Here is a 23,243-nt window from a genome sequence, read left to right on the forward strand (position 1 = left end):
TGCTGTTGTTTTCAGTATATGGCAATAAATGTCATATAAAAAGGCATTCAAACACACATTATTAGCATTTAACACTGAATAAAGCACATGAGTTTAAAATATAAATGTCAGGTGTTAATATGAAAATAGTCCTTCTATCGTGTGCTTTTAGTTAAAAACATGGATTAAATCAGCCTTTGTTGGTGTTGTCAATCTGGCAACCTGCTCTTGCTTGCGTTTTGAACCAGATGTGCAATACCTAGTTCAGCCACTGGGTGTCAAACTTACATACTGCACCTTTAAATGTCACTTTAAGAAAAAGATCTAGTCAAATATTATGTGCTGTCATCATGACAAAAAGGAATCAGTTATTAGAATTGAGTTATTAAAACTATTATGTTTAGAAATGTGTTAAAAAAATCTCTGCATTTGGGAAATATTTGAAAAAGAAATAAGATTTCACATAAGTTTGTCTTCAACTATATAATGTATGCAAATGTAGCATTTAATATGGAAAACAGGTATTTAACTGCATGTGTTCTGCTGATCTGCTCAGCTAGAAATGTGAATAACTGAGAGAGAGAGAGAGAGAGAGAGAGAGAGAGAGAGAGAAAGACTCTGGGGATCAGGTGTAACAGCAGTTCTCAGTCATTCAGAACACACAGTTTGACTGAAGGAGAGTTTAGTGGCATATCTTACTTTTCGTTTGACGTCCACAGACACACAGAGCAGCAGAGACCAGTAGAAGGACAACTCCAGCATGTAGTACCAGTAATGAAGCTCCTGCAGTGGCTGCACACACACATTTACACAAAGACACGCATTTACACACACAATGAGACACACACACAATAATAGGGTCATTCATTTTGTTTACTCAAAAACATTCCAATAATAAACCTCGACTGAAATAAACCAAAAACATTTCTCACTCACTTTCTTCCTTTGTTATCAAATAATTCAATCAATGATTAGGACATCATGACTTGAGTACACTTTAAAGGGCACCTATGGTGAAACATCTACTTTTAAGCTGTTTGGACAGACATATGTGCAGTATAGTGTATAGACCGTCATATTGGGGTGAAATAAACACACCCAGTCCTTGTTTTTCAAATTTAACAACATAAAATTGGTGGCCCAATTGGAGCAGTTTTTAGATCGACCACAACTTTACGTAGGAGTGTGGTCACCCGCCCACCGAATTGATTGACAGCTGCGTATTAACATGTCTCCTTAGAAACGCATATAATCATATCAACAAGAGAGGACGAGAGCAAAGCAGCCGGGAATAAAAGGTGTGTTCAGTTCGCTAGGATCATCAATCATCATCAAACGTGATCAAGAGTGAGTTTCACATGTTTAAAATGTTTTAAAACAGAGCATGTGTGTAATGAATTACAGCGATTCACTTCAGATTCACTTCATCAGCACAGCCGTGTGTCAGAACAATTATAAAGGAAGACGCTTCAATCCCGGTTTGTGTACGTTAAATCAGGTTTATTTTGTACATTAATATAAGAGATATCCATACAGCAGTGAGGATTAACCTGTATCCTGTCACATATGCCTGCAAAAAGAGTGCAAAGCTAGACGTGCGCGCTGTCTGTGTGTGTGTGTCCGTGCCGTGTGTGTGCGTTAGTGTTGCCAGATTGGAAATGTCAAAGTATCGTACCAGAACCTCAAAATTATTGTACCTCCCTACTGAAAAAAACAGCTTAAACCAGCCTAGGCTGGTTGGCTGGTTTTAGCTTGTTGACTAGCCTGGTTTTAGAGGGGTTTTGGCCATTTTCCTTCACGCCCAACATTTCCACGTGCCTGTCAGTGTGCCTCAAGAGGGATTTTGGCCATTTCCAGCCTGGTCCTAGCTGGTCAGGCTGGGAGATGACCAGCCAAAACCAGCTATGTCCAGCTTAAACCAGGCTGGTCAAGCTGGCTTTAGCTGGTCATTTTCCAGCCTGACCAGCTAATACCAGGCTGAAAATGGCTGGAAACCAGGCTGGAAATGTCCAAAACCCCTCTTGAGGCACACTGACAGGCACGTGGAAATGTTGGGCGTGAAGGACTAGCCTTAAGGCACAGTTCACAAAAACCACTACCTATGGTCAGAGCTATAAACTTCAGAAAGCTATAATAAATAATCTGATGGGCGTTTGAGCTGAAACTTTACAGACACATTCTGGAGACACAAAAGACTTCTATTAAGTCTGGAAAAAGGAGTAACCTAGGTGCCCTTTAAGAAAACCACATGACCTGCTCTTTAAGTCCATGTTTGCTGAATATAGTAGAGTACACTAACTAGTCTGCAGGTATTTTTCTAGTGAATGAATGTGTGTGCATTTATCTGACCTGTCGAGGAAATCCTCTCCAGCACTCTCTCTGATCCCAAAACCAGGACGTCTGTGAGGAAGAAAAACACCATCACTTCACAAACAGCCCACAAAAACACTTCCTTCAAGTAGATACCCACATGACAAAATACTGTAGTGACTTATAGCAAAGTTCCTTTAAGGCAAGTCATTTCACTCGGCGGCCATCTTTGAAACGCCTCTCGGTCAGTATGCTCGAGCATTCTGTCTGAATGGAGAAACATCAAATTCTCCAAAATTGCTTGCCAAGCTTACCACTGAATTTCATATTAGGAATCACCAATAAAATTAAACAACAACTGTGTCTCTAGTTTCATTTCTAAACATCCAAATCACACAAAATCTGCAGAAACTCACGTCTGGTCCAAGCCCTCCCCTAGAGTATCGTCAGTCTATAGTGATCGATAATTGGCTCCTGTACTAGTAGGTGGGCTTTTTTCACCATATAACGATCGATGATTGGCTCCTGTACTAGTAGGCGGGGCTTTATTCACCATGTCTTGTGTATTCTATAGTCTTTGCTTATAGTAAATACTTGAATCAATGTGTTGTGGGGATTCTATAGTTGCTACGGTGACGCAAAAACTACAGTAATTTATCTGTTGTGCTAATTCTATAGTTGCTATGGCAACACAACAATTACAGTAATTCAGGGGCACTCAACCCTGTTTCTGGAGATCTACCTTCCTGTAGATTTCAGTTGCAACCCATATCAAACACACCTGCCTGTAATTATCAAGTGCGGTTCAGGTCCTAATTAGTTGGTTCAGGTGTGTTTGATCAGGGTTGGAGCTGAACTCTGCAAGAAAGTAGAATTCCAGGAACAGGGTTGAGCACCCCTGCAGTAATTGATTTGTTGTGCTAATTCTATAGTTGCTAAGGTACCACGGCAACTGCTGTAACTGATATGTTGCGTAAATTCTATAATTCTATTGTTGTTATGGTAATGCAACAACTGCAGTAATTGATCTGTTACGATAAATCTATAGTTGCTATGGTAACAAAACAACTGTAGTAATTGATCGGCTGTGATAATTTTTTAGTTGCTAAGTTAATACAAAGACTTCAGTAATTGATCTGTTGTACTAATTTAATAGTTACTATGGTAACAAAAACAAACAATAATTGATCTGTGGTAGTAATTCTACCGTTGCTATGGTAACACAACAACTACAGTAATTGACCTGTTGTGTTAATTCTAGTTACTATGGCAACACAACAACGACACTAATTGATTTGTTGTGCAAATTCTAAAGTTGCTATGGTAACAGCAACTACATTAAAGGATCTGTTGTGATAATTCTATAGTTGCTATGGTAACATGACAACTGCAGTAACTGATATGTTGTGACTAAATCTATAGTTGCTATGGTAGCAACCACTAAAGTAACTGATCTGTGGTAGTAATTCTGTAGTTTCAATGGTAACACAACAGTTACAGTAACTGATCTGTTGTGATAAATCTACAGTTGCTATGGCAACACAAACACTGTTGTAATTGATCTTTGGTAGTAATTCTACAGTTGCTATGGTAACACAACAACTACAGTAATTGACCTGTTGTGATAATTCTATAGTTGCTATGGTAACAACAGCTACAGTAAATGATCTGTTGTGATAAATATATAGTTGCTATGGTAACAGGACAACTTCAATAACTGATATATTGTGTTAATTCTATAGTTGCTATGGTAACTAACAACTACAGTAACTGATCTGTTGTGATAAATCTATAGTTTGCTATGGTGACAACAACTAGTAATTTATCTGTTGTGATAATTCTATAGTTGCTTAAGGTAAACACAGCAACTACAGTAATTGATCGTTATGCTTATCTTGTAGTTGTGTGGTAATGCGACAACTACACTATGTTGTGCTAATTCTATAGTTACTATGGTAACAACAACTACAGTAATTGATTTATCGTGCTAACTTTACAGTTGCTATAGTAACACAACAACTACAGAAATTGATATGTTGTTATGAGTCTATAGTTGCTATGGTAACACAACTACAGTAATTGATCTGTTGAGCTAATCCTGTAGTTGCTATGGTAACTAAACAACTACAGCAATTGATCTTTTGTGCTAATTCTATAGTTGCTACGATAACAAATCTACTACATGAATTGATCTGTGGTAGTAATTCTATAGTTGCTATGGTAATACAAAAACTACAGTAATATAAACAAACGACCCAATACTGTAATTTTAACTACAGTAACTACAGGGTATATTATACTACAATTCACCACAGTTTAAGGTAGTATAAACTACAATATTTGTTACTGTTTATCAGTTCACTATAGTTAATACGACAGTATGATGGAGCATTCATTAACAACGTCTAACAAAGGCTATGATATATTCAGAATAATACACTTTATACTTTATAGTTATGCTGTAAAAACACTGGAGTATTTACTATAAATTGACTATTAGCATTGTTTGGAGTGTGTCCCAAGGGTCTGTGTTGAGTTTCACAGCCTCATTAGAGACGCGTGCCCTGAAAACAACACAGATCTCCTCAATAAAGCGTCTCCTCTGAAAGACAGTAATTAGATGAAGACTCATGAGGAATAAAGCTTGAAACGACACTCACGGGTTATTAAAGAGAGCAGTCCCGCGGTGAGGCCACCAGGTAGAAGGACAAAACCTCCAGCTGGAGAACAACACAGAGGATTATATTGGTTAATGTGTGGGAAATAACTACATAAAAACATTCATTTAATGCTTTCTGGATGTATATACAGTAGTCAACGTTTGAAGTGATCAAAAAATGTTTTTCAAAATTGACAAGAAGGCGACACGGTGGCTCAGTGGTTAGCACTGTCGTCTCACAGTAAGAAGGTCACTGGTTTGAGTCCCGGCTGGGTCAGTTTCCCCTGGATGCTCCGGTTTCCCCCACAGTCCAAACACATGTGCTATAGAGCGATTGATGAACGAAATTGGCCATAGTGTATGAGTGTGAATGCGATAGTCTATGGGTGTTTCCCAGTACTGGGTTGTGGCTGGAAGGGCATCCACTGTGTAAAACATATGCTGGAATAGTTCCACTGTGGCAACCCCTGATAAATAAGCGACTAAGCCGAAGGAAAATGAATGAATGAATGAAAATTGACAAAAATGGATGTTGTTGAATAGTTTTAGGAAGACTTTGGTGAAAGGTTTTGATCCACTTTAAATATTGACTACTGAATTATTAGCCCCTGTATATTTATTCTCCAATTTCTCTCCAATTTCGAAACATTATAGTTTTACTAACTAATTTCTAATAACTTCTTTTATCTTTGCCATGATAACAGCACATTGTAATGTGAATGGGACGCTGACAACGAAGGTGCGGATCGAAATGCTGGTTTATAATGCAGAGAATGGTCAGGTACGCAATGGTCAACACAGGAGCAAACAGATGTACACGGACAAATCCAGAGACGTAGTCAAATAACAGGCGGATGATTAAAAGGCAGGCAGCAGACAACGTGAATAAACAAAGCAAGGATCTAACACGGCAAGACAAGGCAAGGAAAACGTGTCGTAAAGTTCACAATACTGTTTACAAGACTCAGCACTGATGTGTGTGTGTGTGCGCGCTGTATAAATAAATGTATAAATGCGCTGTCTTTGTAATCAGTTCATGATTGGCTCCCAGCCGTAAGTGTGTGCGTGATCTATTGAATGAGGAACAGGTGCGTGTGAGTGGTGCATGACATTACATGGAACTTGTAGTCCATGCAATGGTGGATTTGTAGTCCGTTAGCGATCTGCGTGTTTACCAGCGATCTGCCAGGATTAGATCGCTGGTGATTATGACACACATAATATCTGACTAGATATTTTTCACGATACTAGTATTCAGCTTAAAGTGACATTTTAAAGGCTTAACTAGGTTAAATTTAAGTTAATTAGGCAAGTCGTTGAATACGTTTACATGGACACCAATAATCCAATTTTAATATGATTAAGACAATATTCTGATTAAGAGTCTACCATGTCTTCTGTTTAATTCCATCATGACTTTAGTCAGATTAAATGAATAAAAAATCACTGTTTGAGTGGAGTATGCCGATTTTAGTGGCATTATTGAAGTGCAGTACAGACATGTACACACAGCAATCAAATTATTACCGTCATGTAGGATTTTCACAGCATTTTGGGACAGGATAGTCTATACACACGGCTGTTTGACACTATTCTCTGCACCTACAGAGTCAGTGAAGGACCACAGACACCTGCATCGCCAAATGCTGAGGTTTTTCCCCACGTGGTGTGCAGTATCCAATTCCATTAAAACTACCAACCCAGGCTCATTCTGAGAACGTAGTCCCGAGGACGTTTCTGGAGACCGCGGAAAACGTCCCGGGAGGTACGTATTTTTGCAGTTTTTGTTTTCGCGAATCCACGAGAGGCCGCTGTGCGCGCTTTTTCCCGCGCCGTTCTCGCGTAAACCCGCTAGACGCCGCTGTCGAACGACCTTCCGCCTGTCTGCCAATCGGCTGACCCACCCTCCTCCGTCCCTAAAACCAACCAATGACGATTCACAAAAGCTGTCCAGAAAAAGAAAAGCCCTCGTCTAATTTTTCTCACGTTTTCGGATTTTGACCACATTCTCATCCTGTGATGAACTGGTTCACTTCATTTTTTGGATTTTGATTTCTTACCTGATTTCTGGAACCGCTCTTCCCCAGACTCGAACCCGGTCAGCCCCTTTCTGCGCCTCAAGTCCGCCAAAGTACACGAAGAGCTAACCGGACAAACTGGTTGCAGCAGGAAAGCCCTCCACACGGAGGCAAGCGGCCGGCCGGCAAGCGCCGAAAGGAACGCCGTCACACCGCCCCGCAGCGTTCGCTTAAAAAAATAAAATGCAGCCGTACGTACCCCCGGCTACGTATTTCGCAGTCTCCAGAAACGTCCACAGGACTACGTTTTCAGAATGAGCCTGGGTTGAAAACTACACTCTTCCAGCAGTTCATACTCGCATCTAATATCTCGTTTGTCACGGGGGGCATGAATGAAACGTTCCTGAATGAAGGTGAAAGTACCAAACTGCAGTTAAAGTCGACAAATTAAAAATGAAACACCCCGAAATTACATGAAACTCCAGAGGAAATGTGACACAATGACAGTAATGGCCCGTTTCCACTGAGTGGTGTGGTACGGTACGGTTCAGTACGCTTTTATGGCCGTTTCCACTGTCAAAAGGTACCTAAAAGCAAACCGTACCGTACCACTTTTTGGGTACCCTTTCGGAAGGGTACCTAGCACGACAAAAGGGCACCAAAAGGCAAAGCTATTGGTTTACAGAGATACGTCACCAGCGCGTGCACAAGCAGGAGAATGAAAACGAAGGAAGCGCCATTTTTAAATACACAGCCGAGACATTACAGCGTAATAATACACACATATAACGAGCCATGGTCGACCCGAGCTCAAACAAACATTGTCATCATCTTGATGAACAGCCACAAAGCCAAAAAGAAGACCAGAATCTACCCTGTGCACCGTAGCGCTTCTGACATCAGATCCTTTCAAAAATGGACAAACGCGAGAGTGAAGCACGAAAAAACAATCTGCCATGTTTAACTACTGTCATCGCCTTTTGGACTATTATAAACTCGGAATGGCGGAATTACTTTCTAACAAGAGGCTACATGTGCTGCTGAAGATTAAAGACACATCTGAGAGGTTTGCACTGACTGTGGGCTATATTCCTGTTGTTTTTGAACTCAAATAAGGACTAAATGTAGGCTGTGTGTAGTTACTCTGTAATTGGTTACATATCGGAGACTGTAAGGGTCTGTATGTGTTCATATATGTTTCATTTATTTATTTATTTATTTTATATAATAGCAGACGTTAAAGGTTAGTAATGAACATTTATACACAAGTATTTATGTGTATACAGCATCTGTTTTGTGAGAAGTGCTTCTCATTTGATATCTGAATGGCCCGTACAGATTTACTTTGACGTTTCCTCAAGCAAGAATGACGTCGACTGCAACATTCTGTCGTACACCATGCCCATCAACCATTGATACCCTTCTGGCAGTGGAAATGCAAGCCTGATAAAAGTGACCCATATCGTACAGTACTGTACCACTCAGTGGAAACCGGTTATAATCGAGTTATGTGCTACAACATGTACAACAGGATCATGAAAGGAACATTCAAAAAGCAGCTCATGTAAACACCTTAATCATATTATTGTCTTATTCGGATTAAGGCAAATAATGCCATAACTGATGTCCATGTGAACGTAGTCATTGTATAACAGTGGTTTGTTCTGTAGACAATCCAAAAACAAATAATCATATTGACCTTAAAATGGGTTTAAAACAATTAAAAACTGCTTTAATTCTAGCCGAAATAAAACAAATAAGACTCTCCAGAAGAAAAAATATTGTAAGAAATACTGTGAAAAAATTCCTTGCTCTGTTAAACATCATTTGGGAAATATTTGAAGGAGAAAAAGATTCACAGGAGGGTAAATAAGTCTGGCTTTTTACTGAAATATGACTGTGATCTGATGAAAAGCGTGTCAATGTTGTGGACTCACCAGGCCTCACAGAACTTCTTTGTATTGCTGGGTCTGTCCAGATTCCTGCGGTTTCGAAACCAAGTCTCCACCTGTCTGTGAGTCAAACCGCACTGCTTTACCAGCCCGCTGATCTCGATCTGGAGGATTAATAAAATAACAGGAGGAATGATCTGACAATCAACAAACATTTTACAGCTTTAAACCTTACTGATGACTTCTGTGACCTTATGAACTGTAATTCAGCATGCATTGTTACTCAGACCCGATCAAACTTTGGGAAAATATCAGAAATATAAAACAGGTAACTGAAATGAGCCCTAATAATGACAAATTACACCAAAATAAAAAAAATTATTATAATTACACACAATTATAATAATAAATTTTTACAGTTTTAATGCTAAAAAGCTAAATACATCAGCACTAAGTATTGCAATATTACTAATAATATTATCTTATTACTCCAACTGCTATTATTATTATTATTATTATTATTATCAGTAGTAATATTGTTAGTATTATTTTTAAATGATCAAAAAGTCTAACTATATTAGTACTAAATATTACAACACCATTAATAATATTATTACTTTATTATTATTGTTACGACTAAAGTTTATTTATTTATTTATTTATTATTGTTGCGCATTGCATGTCTTTTTCTTTGTCCTGCCTTCTTGTGTTGTTTTCTGTTATTCCATAGGCTCCCATTCCGACGTGAACCATGCTTTGATTGGCTGCTGGTCGCAGAGGACTATAAAAACCGAGACTGGTGACCCCTGGCTTAGTCCCTTTATTTATCAGGTCGCCACAGCGGAATGAACCGCCAACTTATCCAGCATATGTTTGACGCAGCGGATGCCCTTCCAGCTGCAACCCAGTACTGGGAAACACCTATACACACTCATTCACACACGCACACTCATACACTATGGCCAATTTAGTTTATTCAATTCCCCTATACCGCATGTGTTTGGTCTGTGGGGGAAACCGGAGCACCCGGATGAAACCCACGCCAATACAGGGAGAACATACAACACAGAAATGCCAACTGACCCAGCCAGGACTCGAACCAGCAACCTTCTTGCTGTGAGGCTACAGTGCTAACCACTGAGCCACTGTACCGCTGGTTTATACATGTATAAATAAAACAAATTATAATCAGAAATGAATCTGCCAAATAAGTTCCATATCTACTAGATCAGAAAAAAAGGCTGTTTAAAGGTGCAGTAGGTGATCTGCCTAAATGCTAACCGGTTAGCACAATATCTTCAAATACAATCCTTCTCCCTTCATCCAAAGCCGCGCCTCCTGAAATCACGAACGTGCACATTAAAGATGACAGAGACGCACTTGATCATGTCATTCGCCAGTTAGACAACTTTATAGTACTACAATTCTGAATGAAAAACGGTATTATATCTAGCAGTTTTCAGTTGTGTAGTTAGCAAGCAAAACTTCATAATGTGGAATATTTCATGCACCCAAGGATCGCTGGTCTCATTCTCTCACATGCTTTGTCCTAAAGCGACTACTATATGCTTATTGATTGGCGTGCAGGATTTACCCTAATTACTAAGTCTTACTGACATGCTATTTCAGAGCGAATATTCAGAGTAGCGGTAAACAATATAGGGAGCAGGTTGTCAGTGTTCAAAACTGAACCAATGTGAATATAAAACTAGCTTCAGCTCAGTAAAGCAGGCTAGGAGGAACAGCGCTATTTACTGATGTTTTGTTGTTAAACTAAATAAAAATCTACATTATCGATGCTTTAAAAGGTCCCCTATGAAACTGAAAATAGTCACATAAATCTTTCACTGGAAGATTTTAGTGGCTGAACAACACTTCTGTGTATATAACCCATTCATAACAACACAATCTACATCAGCTCTGCATGACTAAAAGAGTTTTAGCCATGGTGTCGTCCTTTCTCCGGCGTGCAAAACTAAACTCTAATATTGATTCAGGATTTTAAAGTTTTGATTCAGCGTTTGTTTTTAGTGTTGTCACTCGTGTCCATGTGACCGCGGCCCGCGTGAACGCAGATCGGCTTAAACAGAGGTGCACAGTTGTACAAATCTAACTTTGCTGACAGACAGTTTGAGCTACTTATCAGAATTATGGGAATTGTCGGCCCAACAATATTTAATTGGATGAACATTTTTTAGTCTTATGACTTACCCAGAATATAAAAACACATATAAACACATTTAGATCATTTACTTTAATCATTACTATTGGAACATGAAGAGACTTTCAATCAGCACAACAGAAAATCACCTACTGCACCTTTAAATATGCAAATGAAGAGCATGAACCCCCCACCCCCGCCTCAAAATCTCTGTGCTTGAGCCCAATGAGTGTCACAATCCAAACACACATTTTTACACTGTAAAAACTGTCAAGACAACTAATATTTTTATGTTGCTTTAACTTATTTTCAAATAAATCTTTTAAGTTGTACAAAGTTTAACTCAATACTTCAACCCAGGCTCATTCTGAAAACGTAGTCTCGTGGACGTTTCTGGAGACTGCGAAATACGTAGCCGGGGGTACATACAGCTGCATTTCATTTTTTTAAGCGAACACTGCGAGGTGGTGTGACGGCGTTCCTTTCGGCGCTTGCCGGCCGGCTGCTCGCCTCCGTGTGGAGGGCTTTCCCGCTGCAACAGGTTTGTCCGGTTAGCTCTTCGTGTACTTTGGCGGACTCAAGGCGCAGAGAGGGTCTGACCACGACAACGACCGGGTTCGAGTCCGGGGAAGAGCGGTTCCAGAAATCAGGTAATAAATCAAAATCCAAAAAATAAAGCGAACAAGTTCGTCACAGGGTGAGAATGTGGTCAAAATCCGAAAACGTGGTAAAAATTAGACGAGGGCTTTTCTTTTTCTGGACGGCTTTTGTGAATCGTCATTGGTTGGGTTTAGGGACGGAGGAGGGTGGGTCAGCCGATTGGCCGGTCGCACGGTCAATCATACTGTCATCCAGGCAGACAGGCAGAAGGTCGTTCGACAGCAGCCTCTAGCGGGTTTACGCGAGAACGACGCGGGAGAAAGCGCGCACAGCGGCCTCTCGCGGATTCACGAAAACAAAAACTGCAAAAATACGTACCTTTTCGTATTTCGTATTTCGCGATCTCCAGAAACTTCTACGGGACTACGTTCTCAAAATGAGCCTGGGTTGCAATATTTATATTCAGTTTGATTGATGTAAGTTCAGACGACTAGAAAAGTTAATTTGATTCAACATATTCTAGATATTCTTCAAGACACTAGTATTCAGCTTAAAGTGACATTTAAAGGCTTAACTAGGGTAATTAGGGTAAAGTTATGGCAAATAGGCAAGTCATTGTATAACAGTGGTTTGTTCTGGAGACAATCCAAAACAAATATTGCTTAAAGGTTCTAATAATATTGAGCTTAAAATGGAGTTAACGTGTTAACAAAGGTTCGGTGGTGGAATCATGCCTCACTTTGTCTCCTTAACCAATCACCTACTTCATAAAACTCTAGCACTCTTCTTCTCGTTCTTTCAAACCCACCCTTCCTCGCTTCCCATTCACAATCTATAACCCTCTCTTCACTCCTAGGTTGAATCGAGGGGTCTAATCACTCTACCAAATTATTACAGAGACGGTACCCCCACTCTGAGTCTCTGGGCATCATCGTAGGACGCCCGATCAACCTACGTAGCCATTCACTGTTTATCCTCTTACTTCCTTTCCCCTTCATCCCACTGTTCTCTTACCATGCCCTTCATCCCTACATCCCTACAATTTCAAGAGTTCACACTTAGCTGATAATCAATAAAGCGTATTTGGCATGCTGTCCCGGGAGAAAGCCCTGAGCTCGTAATATCCTCGAGCCCGGGGCTCCCTCCCATTAGAAGGGCGAGAGGGGAGTTCGAGCTCAGGTAGGTCTCGAGAACTCCCCTGCTTGTCGCAGCGTAAGAAGTGTAAACTAGGGTTGTTTTCGGTTATAATTTGGTTTAATCTATTGCTATGGTATATGTTTTTGGACGGTGGGAGGAAACCGGGGGACCCGGGGGAAACCCACGCGAACACGGGGAGAACATGTAAACTCCGCACAGAAACACCAACCAGCCCGATAGGAGGTTGAACCAGCGGTGTTCTTGCTGTGAGGCAACAGTGCTAGCTACTGGGCCACCGTGTCGCCCTATCGGAAAAAAGAGGGAGGAAGTAGGGGTGGAAGGAGGGGGAAGCTTCAAGACGAAGATAACTGGAGTGAAAAACTCTGGTTATTTATAAAGCTTTCGTAATCATCTAATGGGTCAGATTACGGAGCTAATGAGGAGCCAGCCGTGTTGATCATAAGCACGTGATCCTCTCGAAATTAGTTTATAAATAAACCACACAAAGTCTAGCTCAAAGTGTGGTTCATGCTGGTGAAATGATTATTAAAGAATTAAACTGCTTTTATTCTAGCCGAAATAAAACAAATGATAATAAAATAAAATAAAAAACGAAGACTTTCTCCAGAAGAAGAAATATTAAAGGAAATACTGCTGAAAAATTCAACTGTACCTGCTGATGCTCAATGCATTCACAGCTTTTGTTGTTGTTGTTGTTGTTGTTGTTGTTATGTACTCTTATTAAATCATATATTTTTTATTTAATAACTAATTCGGTGAGATCAGATGTTCACTTGAAGCTTATTTGGTGCAGTTTTTCATGAATCATCCAGTTTTAAATGTTGACACTTTCCTCTTTCCTCATCACTCATCAACACTGTCGTTTGCAGGGCATTGTGGGTATTTCCAGGAACATTACATGCAAAACAACAAGTGTTGTGAATGATCTCTCAGAAGTGTGTGTTTGCATAATCATACTTAAGTTCATGCCTGTGTGTTCGTGTGTGTTTGTGCGAGCGCAGGTGTGTGAGAGATAGAGAGATCTGTCCCTAGATATTTGAGCTCCTCACAGTGTTATAGTTTACTTTTAGCATTATTTACTCAGTTATGCTTTCATAATATTTCTAATTAGATTAATTATATATATTTAAGACTTTTTAACAGTTTTAACAAATAAAACATTTGTCTTTTGAGTTAAGCTACTTCATCAGAGGCATATGATTAGCAAAAAAATCAACTTTAATAATACTTAATAATAATTAATGATAATAACTAATAATAATAATGATGATAATAACATAACAACAAAATCTATAATTCTATTATATAAAATAAATAAAATATACATGTGAAGAAGTGGGTTTGTTAATTGAATTTTAAAGGATAATCTGATGTTAGCATGTGATACTGTAATTGTTTATGATCCTGCATTTGACACATATTTGTATATATATATTATACATCTATCTATACATGTGATATCTGAGATGTCATGGCTTTTAATGCCACGTGGGATTAAAGTCAACAAAGAGGACAGCACAGCTGAAGACCAACTCTCTGTTTCTCTCTGTTTTTATTCATTTTAAAGACCTCCAGAGTGAGGTCTGCAACAACTGATAATAACTAATAATAATGATGATGATGATAACACATAACAATAAAATATATCATTCTATTATATCAAATAAATAAAATATAAATCATTATTATTTATAATATACACAATTATTATTCATTCAATCATTTCCTTCGGCTTAGTCCGTTCTCTATCAGCCAACTATTCCAGCATATGTTTTACTTAGCAGATGCCCTTAGAGCTGTAACCCAGTACTGGGAAACACCCATACACACTCATTCTCACACACACAATACGGCCAGTTAATCAATTCCCCTATAGCGCATGTGTTTGGACTGTTGGGGAAACCGGAGCACCCGGAGGAAACAAACACCAACACGAGGAGAACATGCAAACTCCATACAGAAACGCTAACTGGCCCAGCCGGGACTCGAACCAGCGACCATCTTGTGAGGCCACAGTGCTAACCACTGAGCCACCGTGCCGCCCATTTAATATACATCATTAATTAATTACAAATAAATAAGTATAATATTAATAATAATATAAACAACAATTTAAGGAATAATATAAATATCTAATTCACAGAATAAAGTTTAGGACTCAAACAACTTAATAATAAATAAATGCAGTGCTAAAACAATAAAACAATGTGCGAGATAGATTATAACAACATATATAGTTGCTGGTAATTAAACCACATGGTTTGTTTTGCGAGTTTTTTTTTCTATTTACTATTTTTTTTTTAAACAAACAATATAATATGTTTGTTCTTATGGGTGGGAGTGTTACATATTTGTGTTATTTGTGCTCTGTTCGTGTTTTCTCTCTCTCGCTCTGCTCTCCCATATCTGCTATCATTATTCACAGGTTCCATTCATTGGTCTATTCAGCTGTCAGTCATTTCTCCCCCGGTTACGTCATTCTTACGTCACATCCAATAAGCAAAGACCACCCACCATAAAAGCGCGCGCCAGACCACTCACCAGCCTCTCTCTTTTCCCTTTCTTATCTTGTTTTCTTGTTGCGTTACGAAAGAACCTGTCTAACTGTGTATTTTGTTGTTGCCTGTTTCTGTGTGCACGTTATCCGTCTGTTATTCGTATATCACTCCATTTCTCTGTTTAAACGTTGTTTACGAGGCTTGGACGAAGCGGACAGGTAAGAAGGTCACGTGACATACATTTTGCAACACTTAAAACTACTCTTCTGTATAGTACATTAGGTTAGGGGCGAGCGCCACCCCTTGTACTTTTGGATAGATAGATAGAGTAGACAGTCAGGACTCGGAAGACTCTTCGTGTGCTAATTATTTTGTTTCACATAGTTAGTTAGCTAGATGCTTCTGGGAAGTTAGATTTAGTTTGGGTTTTGTTCTTTTCGTTCCTTTAGCGCCGCCCACGTCCCTTCTGCCAGCTCTCCTGTCTTTGTATTTGTTTCAGTGTTGTAAATATTGTAAATAGTATATTTTGCCTTACTTTATTTTCTTTATTTTGGATTTATTCGTTGTTTTTGTTCACTTTCGGAAATATAAATAAAATCACAATTTTGGTATTATTTTGGTTGTCTTTAGCACTTATTCACTGTTTGTATAAATATATTTTAATTACACCTGAATGTCAAACCCCACCATCCCCTAGACTAACATCAGGAGTTTGTAACAATTAACATTAGCATCCCTTTGAGAATTGTGCTTGTGTGTGAGATAATTTTATTACAGCTTTTATTTTTATATATACTTTTCAATTGAGTTTAGATTTTTGCAATTTTTGTAAAACCAGAACCCCCGGAGGAAACCCACGCCAACACAGGGAGAACATGCAAACTCCACACAGAAATGCCAACTGATCCAGCCGAGGCTCAAACCAGCACCGTTCATGCTGTGAGGACACAGTGCTAACCACTGAGCCACCGTACCACTGGTTTATACATGTATAAATAATGCCGCAATCCAGTACTGGAAAACACCCATACACACTCACATTCACACTTAAACACTACAGCCAATTTAGTTCATCCAACTCACCTATAGCACATCCCAGCAGACACACAACATCATACGACGTTAATATTAGGTTAGTTTTAGGTTGTGATGTCAGGTGACCAAAATTCAATGTCTAGTCAGCGTCTAAAGTCAATGTTATTTTGACATCGAATAATAACGTGAAAGGACGTTGATATTTGGTTGATTTTTGGTTGAAATCCAGCGTCTAGCCAACATCTTAAACCAACATCATATTAACGTCAAATACTGACATTTATTTGTAAGGTATGGCAACCAAAATCCAACATCTGATAGACGTCATAGTGGTAACGTCCACACAACGTCAAGCTGTAACATCATTAGACGTTGATATTTGGTTGATTTTAGGTTGGACGTTAAACATTGACGTCGGAAAACGTTAGATTCTGACGTCTACCAGATTTTCATTTCCAAACAAAATGCAACGTCCTATGATCTTGGGGTACAACGTCAATCTGACGTCCTGTGTATGCTGGGATGTGTTTGGACTGTGGGAGAAACCGTAGCATCATTGTTGCTGTGAGGCAACCACTGAGCCACCGTGCCGCCATAATAAACATTCATTCATTCATTTTCTTTTCGGCTTAGTCCCTTTATTAATCTGGGGTCGCCACAGCGGAATGAACCGCCAACCAATCCAGCATATGTTTTACACAGCGGAATGTTTTACTTCCAGCCGCAACCCATCACTGGGAAAACCCATACACACTCATTTGCAAATATACATACACTATGGACAATTTAGACTACCCAATTCACCTGTACAGCATGTCTTTGGACTGTGAGGGGAAACCGGAGCATCCAGAGGAAACCCACGCGAACGCAGGGAGAACATGCAAAACTCCACACAGAAACACCAACTGACCCAGCCGGGACTCGAATCAGTGACTTTCTTGCTGTGAGGCAACAATGCTAACCACTGAGCCACCGTGCCGCCATAATAAACCTAGTAAGTGTATTTCTGCACACACACTATAATCTGCTGTTTTGCTTCACAGAACACCATATAAAAGCCAGACACTTTTTCTGCACAGGTCTATCTAAAGGGTTAATGCTATGCTAACGATTTACTGACAAACTTGACATCTTCCCAACAGGAAAATCCAGCAACAATCAAGAACACATGATCATCGTGGCTTTGCAATCGATAAATGTGATTATAAGGGAAGTCAATGAGGCAAAAACAGCACCAACATAACCAAAGCGGAGTCAATTTGAACAGTACACAAGGGTTAAACACACTATGGCGTGTCCTCATTACCTCATTATGTGTGTGTGTGTGTGTGTTTGCTCACCTGCGTGGGCTGTCTGCTGTTTTTAGTGTAAAACGCCTCCAGATTGGGAGCTGGAGTGACTTTCAGACGAACTGGATCTTTGACTCCTAAAACTCTGCTGAGAGGAAACGCCACACGCCTGCGCACAGACAACAGAGCAGATCCTTCATCAATGTCTGATTACTGATCAATAAAGCCTGTTTTCACACTCATTCAGTACCCTCAGGCTGCATTTCGTTACTCAGCAGACGCTCAGAGAGTTAACTGTAATATATGACTGTTGTTTGATGTGTAATATTATCTGTGCAGCGCTGCGTGTGTTTGACTGCAGGGTGGAGTTAGTTTAGTTGGAGAATGAAGATCAAACATGGAGGAGGCGGACACAGCATCAGATGACATTACACTGACTCTTTGTGTTGATTTAGCTATCAGTTGAACACACACACACACACACACACACACACACACACACTTTTTCACAAGTCAAAAACCACCTCAAGTGGCCATAAAAACTGTATATATATATATATATATATATATACACTCACCGGCCACTTTATTAGGTACACCTTACTAGTACCGGGTTGGACCCTCTTTAGCCTTCAGAACTGCCTTAATCCTTCATGGCGTAGATTCAACAAGGTACTGGAAATATTCCTCAGAGATTTTGCTCCATATTGACATGATAGCGTCACGCAGTTGCTGCAAAGTTGTCGGCTGCACATCCATGATGTGAATCTCCTGTTCCACCACATCCCAAAGGTGCTCTATTGGATTTAGCCCTGGTGACTGTGACCATTCTCTGTAAACCCTAGAGATGGTTGTGTGTGAAAATCCCAGTAGATCAGCAGTTTCTGAAATACTCAGACCAGCCCGTCTGGCACCAACAAGCATGCCACGTTCAAAGTCACTTAAATCCCCTTTCTTCCCCATTCTGATGCTCGGGTTGAACTGCAGCCGATCGTCTTGACCATGTCTACATGCCTAAATGCATTGAGTTGCTGCCATGTGATTGGCTGATTAGAAATTTGCGTAAACGAGCAGTTGGAGACGTGTACCTAATAAAGTGGCCAGTGAGTGTATATATATATATATATATATATATATATATATATATATATATATATATATATATATATATACACAGAACTTGCATATATGTATATATACACACACAACTTAGAACTTATATATATATATACACACACACAGAAGTTGCTGATTTGCTATAAGCTGGAGCAGCCCAAAGGTGAACCTAGAGCTGAAAATAAACACTAATGGGCGGAGTCAAGATGAGAGAGAAAAATTGCAACAGCCAATCAGAATCAGAATATCTGCAGAGGTATTCACTCATTCATAGTGTTTCACAGACTTTGCAAGGCGCCTAAAAATAAAAGGTATTATTATTATTATTATTATTATTATTAAATGTTTGCATCTCGACAGTTTTTAGTCTGAATTATAATTCATTAGTCCTGCAAAATATATTCCGCCTGTTTATTTTAATATCATTTAAGAAATAAAATAATTTAAAAACAAAGCTTAAATTTTACTGATATTGCTATACTTGTGGGGACATTTGGTCCAACGTGACTAATACCAACACACACATACTGTACAACTAAACACACATACTGTACACACACACGACACACACTCAGCGTCTGCCTGCTGCTGTTTGACACACATGATGTTTTCATTTGCTCCCTCGACCACACAAACACAATGCACAGAAACACACCAGAATAGCCTCACACAGACACACACACACACACACACACACACACACACACACACACACACACACACACACACACACACACACACACACACACACACACACACACACAATGATGAGGTGTTAGGTTACAGCACAGCAGGCATCAGACACACAAACTTAAACAAAAAGATTGAGGGTGTTGCTATGCGGTTGCTAAGGTATTCTGGCAGGTTTGGTTGAAGAAAAATGTATATTGTTGATTGGTATCGTATATCTAAAATTGATATTAGTTTATACAATGCAAGATTTTTAAATGATTTAATTATAGTGTCACATGACAAAGCATTGTGTTTTGATGTGAGGTGCCTCAAAATACCAGCTAATGACAAAAAGTTTACATGATAAAATAATAATAAGAAAAATTTAATGAGCAAACAGTGGGCGTGGCTTGTTTTTTTCTACTGCGAGCTGATTGGATGTAGTAAAGTAGGCATTTCATTCAGGCCCTGTTGACACTGTCAGGTCTTGATGGCCAATTCTGATTTGTTGCCTCTATCTGATTGTTTTGCCTGTCTGTTTAGACGTTTAACTGTGACCCATATCCGATTTATGCGTTTACACCTGCCATTCAATTTACGACGTCGCGCATGCGTAAAGGCGGGTTCTACCATCTGCGCCACACTAGCAATGATGGAAGAGATTGTCTTGCTTTTAGCTCTGCAAAATATGCAAAGTTCGCCCAACTTTAAAATGATTTTGAGGTGGAGAAGGGAAAGGGCCGTCATCGCAGCTTGTGCCTATGGTTTTATCACAGCCGGTCTCGTATTAAGCTAATCAGTATCATCCAATCATATGAGCCATAAGCTACTATAAATAACCACAGTCTTCAGTCCACTTTCTCTTCGTTTGGAAGAAACCCCCCTTCCTCCTCCTTCACTATAGATCGGGCGGCACGGAGGCCCAGTGGTTAGCACTGTTAGCCCCACAGCAAGAACACTGCCAACCCTGGTCCTGCCAGGTCGGTAGGTGTTTCTGTGAGGAGTTCGTATATTCTCCCCGTGTCCGCGTGGGTTTTCCCCGGGTTCTCCGGTTTCCTCCCACCATCCAAATATATACATCATGCATAACAATCAAGCATTTGTCTAGCCCCCTTTTTTCCTCACGTGTTCCCTTAGCCGCCGCAGACGGGGAGTTCTGAGATCCACCGAGCTCAGGCTCCCCTCTCAGGATCTCAGGTCTGGTGGAAGCAAATAGACCCTTTTCACATGACGTCACGCGGTGTCCGGTTTCACTCCACGCAGTGTGTCGTTACTTCCGCCTGCACAGAAATCCCCAAAGAGAACTCACCCAGTCAGCTGTATATTTACTACAGATACGGTTAGACTGTGACTACAACTGTTTTCTGTTGTCTGAATTCAAGGTAAGACATTCGACATCTAAAAAAAACGTACAGATCATCCAGATATCCGCTTGAATCAAGAAAATGGGAGTCTATTGCTTTGTGTTGCTGTCTTTACTGCATATGAAGTTGATGTGTACTTGTCAGTATTTGTCAAATAAAGATTTCAGATGTTTACACGGGTGCTGAACATTTTTTTATGTCAGAATTATTTCTAGTAATTTTTGTGTCCTGAAGAATAAGCAATAAATAAAACTGTGGGTGTTTTACTTTGGTTGTTTACAGCGGACGGCTGATTCACGAACACATTCATATTATCCACATTCTACTGCTCAGTTCTCTGATATTTTTTCCTCTATAGGTATTTTATTCATCAACATAAAACATTAATGTCTATTTAATATTCAAATTAAATGAAATAGAATAACAATGTTGTATTTGGCTCTTAATAATCAAACAAAATCATTATAAAAATGTACAATTGCAAAAATAACACCAAGAAGACATTTTAATTAATTATTATTAGATTATGAATTAAATTGTAACATTATTAATTAAAAAGCAGTACAGACAACAAATTAAATCCACCCAAAAGGTGGCGGTAGGACATAATTAATTAATTCAAGTTGAGAAACTGAACAAAACATTAAAGGATCAATAATTAATAATTGATAAAACTGATTGAATTTATAGATATACTTACCAGGTAATATAGAGGGATTTAACAAAGAATTGTAGTCATGCTGGACCATTTACATATAACAGATAATATAAATTTATATTCAGAGCAGCGTTAAAGTAAAATAAATCCATTATTGAGGAAATAAATGTCAATGTCAGTGTCAATGTCAATTTTGTTTCTATAGCACTATTTAACACAACCAGAGGTTGACCAATGTGCTGCACAGTACAAATCAAAACAGATAAAAAAAACAAATGTAGATATAAAATTGTACAATTATTGCTAAAACAGACAATTTTCACTGATAAAATGCCAAATCAAAGAGGTAAGTTTTTAACCTAGATTTAAAAACAGACAGGGATGAAACAGATCTGATACAGAGGGGCAGAGCATTCCACAACCTAGGACCAGCTACTGCGAAAGCACGGTCACCTGCATTTCAGCCTCGACTTAGGCATGCATAACAGTCTCTGGTTAGATGACCGAAGAGACCGACCAGGCTGATGCTCAATCAAAATGTCTGACAGATAAGAAGGTGCCAGGCCATGTAGAGATTTAAAAACCAAGAGAAGCATTTTAAAAGTGACTCGATAGTGCACAGGCAGTGCAGAGAGCGTAAAACTGGTGTAATGTGCTCATGTTTCTTGGTCCCTGTTAAAAGCCTTGCAGCAGCATTTTGAACTAATTGTAACCGGGATAAGGTTTTCTGACTAATCCCAAAGTATAATGAGTTACAATAGTCCAATCTAGTAGTAATAAACGCATGGATTATTTTTTCAAAATAATTTTTTTCTAGATAAAATAGATTTAACTGTTTTTAATAAACTGAATTAATAAGTGAAAAGGTTGCAAACATACACTTTCCTTGATAAGCAATAGCTTATTCCTATTCTTAATAACTTAAAATCCTTTTCAAATTCAGAAAGAGAAACATTAGGACGCATGCCTAATACCAATATTAGTCTTAAATCAGATCGTGTAATGTTAATATTTTTATTTGCGAATTTTCCAGAAAAGTCTCCCATTCATTCAAAGGTAAACCGGAACTAAAAATACACTGCGTTGCCGCTAAGTGGAAGTAAGTGACGTCATTGTGAAAAGGGTCTGTTATGGCGACTGACTACTTTCCTCCTCTGTGCTTCCTCTGTTGTTGTTGTTTACCGCGTCGTCGGCGTTTCAACACGCTCTTCCTTCTACGTCATTAAGCCATGGAGAAGCACCACATTGTCGCAAGTTTAATAACGTACTAAACGGAGCGCCTCAATAAACCGATCTGCCTGTTTACATGACAGTCGAATTGTCACATATCTGATTTACATCTCATTTATTTCCACATATGAAGGAGGCCTGAAACCGATCTCTGAATATCTGAATGCATGCGTGTTTTTCCTGTTAACACGGTCATAGAACAGATCCGATCTGTGTCACATATGAGCAAAGTGAAGTTTATTTATAGACAAATCTCGAGAGGATCACGTGCTTATGATTTATCACGGCTGGTCTCGCATTAACTAATCACGATCTCCCAATCGTATGATTCCCCATTCACTATAAATTACCACAGTTTCAGCCCACAGTTTTTTTCATTTGGAAAGAAACCCCCCTTTCCTCCCCCTTCTCCTCCTTTCCATAGATCGGGCGGCACGGCGGCCCAGTGATTAGCACTGTTGCCCCACAGCAAGAACACTGCCAGCTCTGGTCTTCGCCCGGCTGATGGGAGTTTCTGTGCGGAGTTTGTGTGTTCTCCCCGTGTCTCCCCAGCTTCAGATATCGCAGCCGGGGAGTTTGAGATCTACCTAAGCTCAAGCTCCCC

General features: G+C 39.4%; 1 protein-coding gene across 1 annotated transcript in view; it reads right to left on the reverse strand.

Moving 5' to 3' along the window:
- Positions 1 to 23,243, reverse strand: part of cers4b (ceramide synthase 4b) — a 46,879-nt gene that overhangs the window by 16,061 nt on the left and 7,575 nt on the right. The window contains exons 3-8 of the mRNA XM_056469904.1: positions 17,651 to 17,768; positions 8,904 to 9,022; positions 8,386 to 8,438; positions 4,951 to 5,009; positions 2,329 to 2,379; positions 679 to 771 (exon numbers count right to left, since the gene is read on the reverse strand). Coding sequence (XP_056325879.1) covers positions 679 to 771; positions 2,329 to 2,379; positions 4,951 to 5,009; positions 8,386 to 8,438; positions 8,904 to 9,022; positions 17,651 to 17,768 — 493 coding nt within the window. The remainder of the gene's footprint in view (positions 1 to 678; positions 772 to 2,328; positions 2,380 to 4,950; positions 5,010 to 8,385; positions 8,439 to 8,903; positions 9,023 to 17,650; positions 17,769 to 23,243) is intronic.

The sequence above is a fragment of the Danio aesculapii genome, chromosome 2 (assembly GCF_903798145.1).
Source record: "Danio aesculapii chromosome 2, fDanAes4.1, whole genome shotgun sequence".
Lineage (NCBI taxonomy): Eukaryota > Metazoa > Chordata > Actinopteri > Cypriniformes > Danionidae > Danio > Danio aesculapii.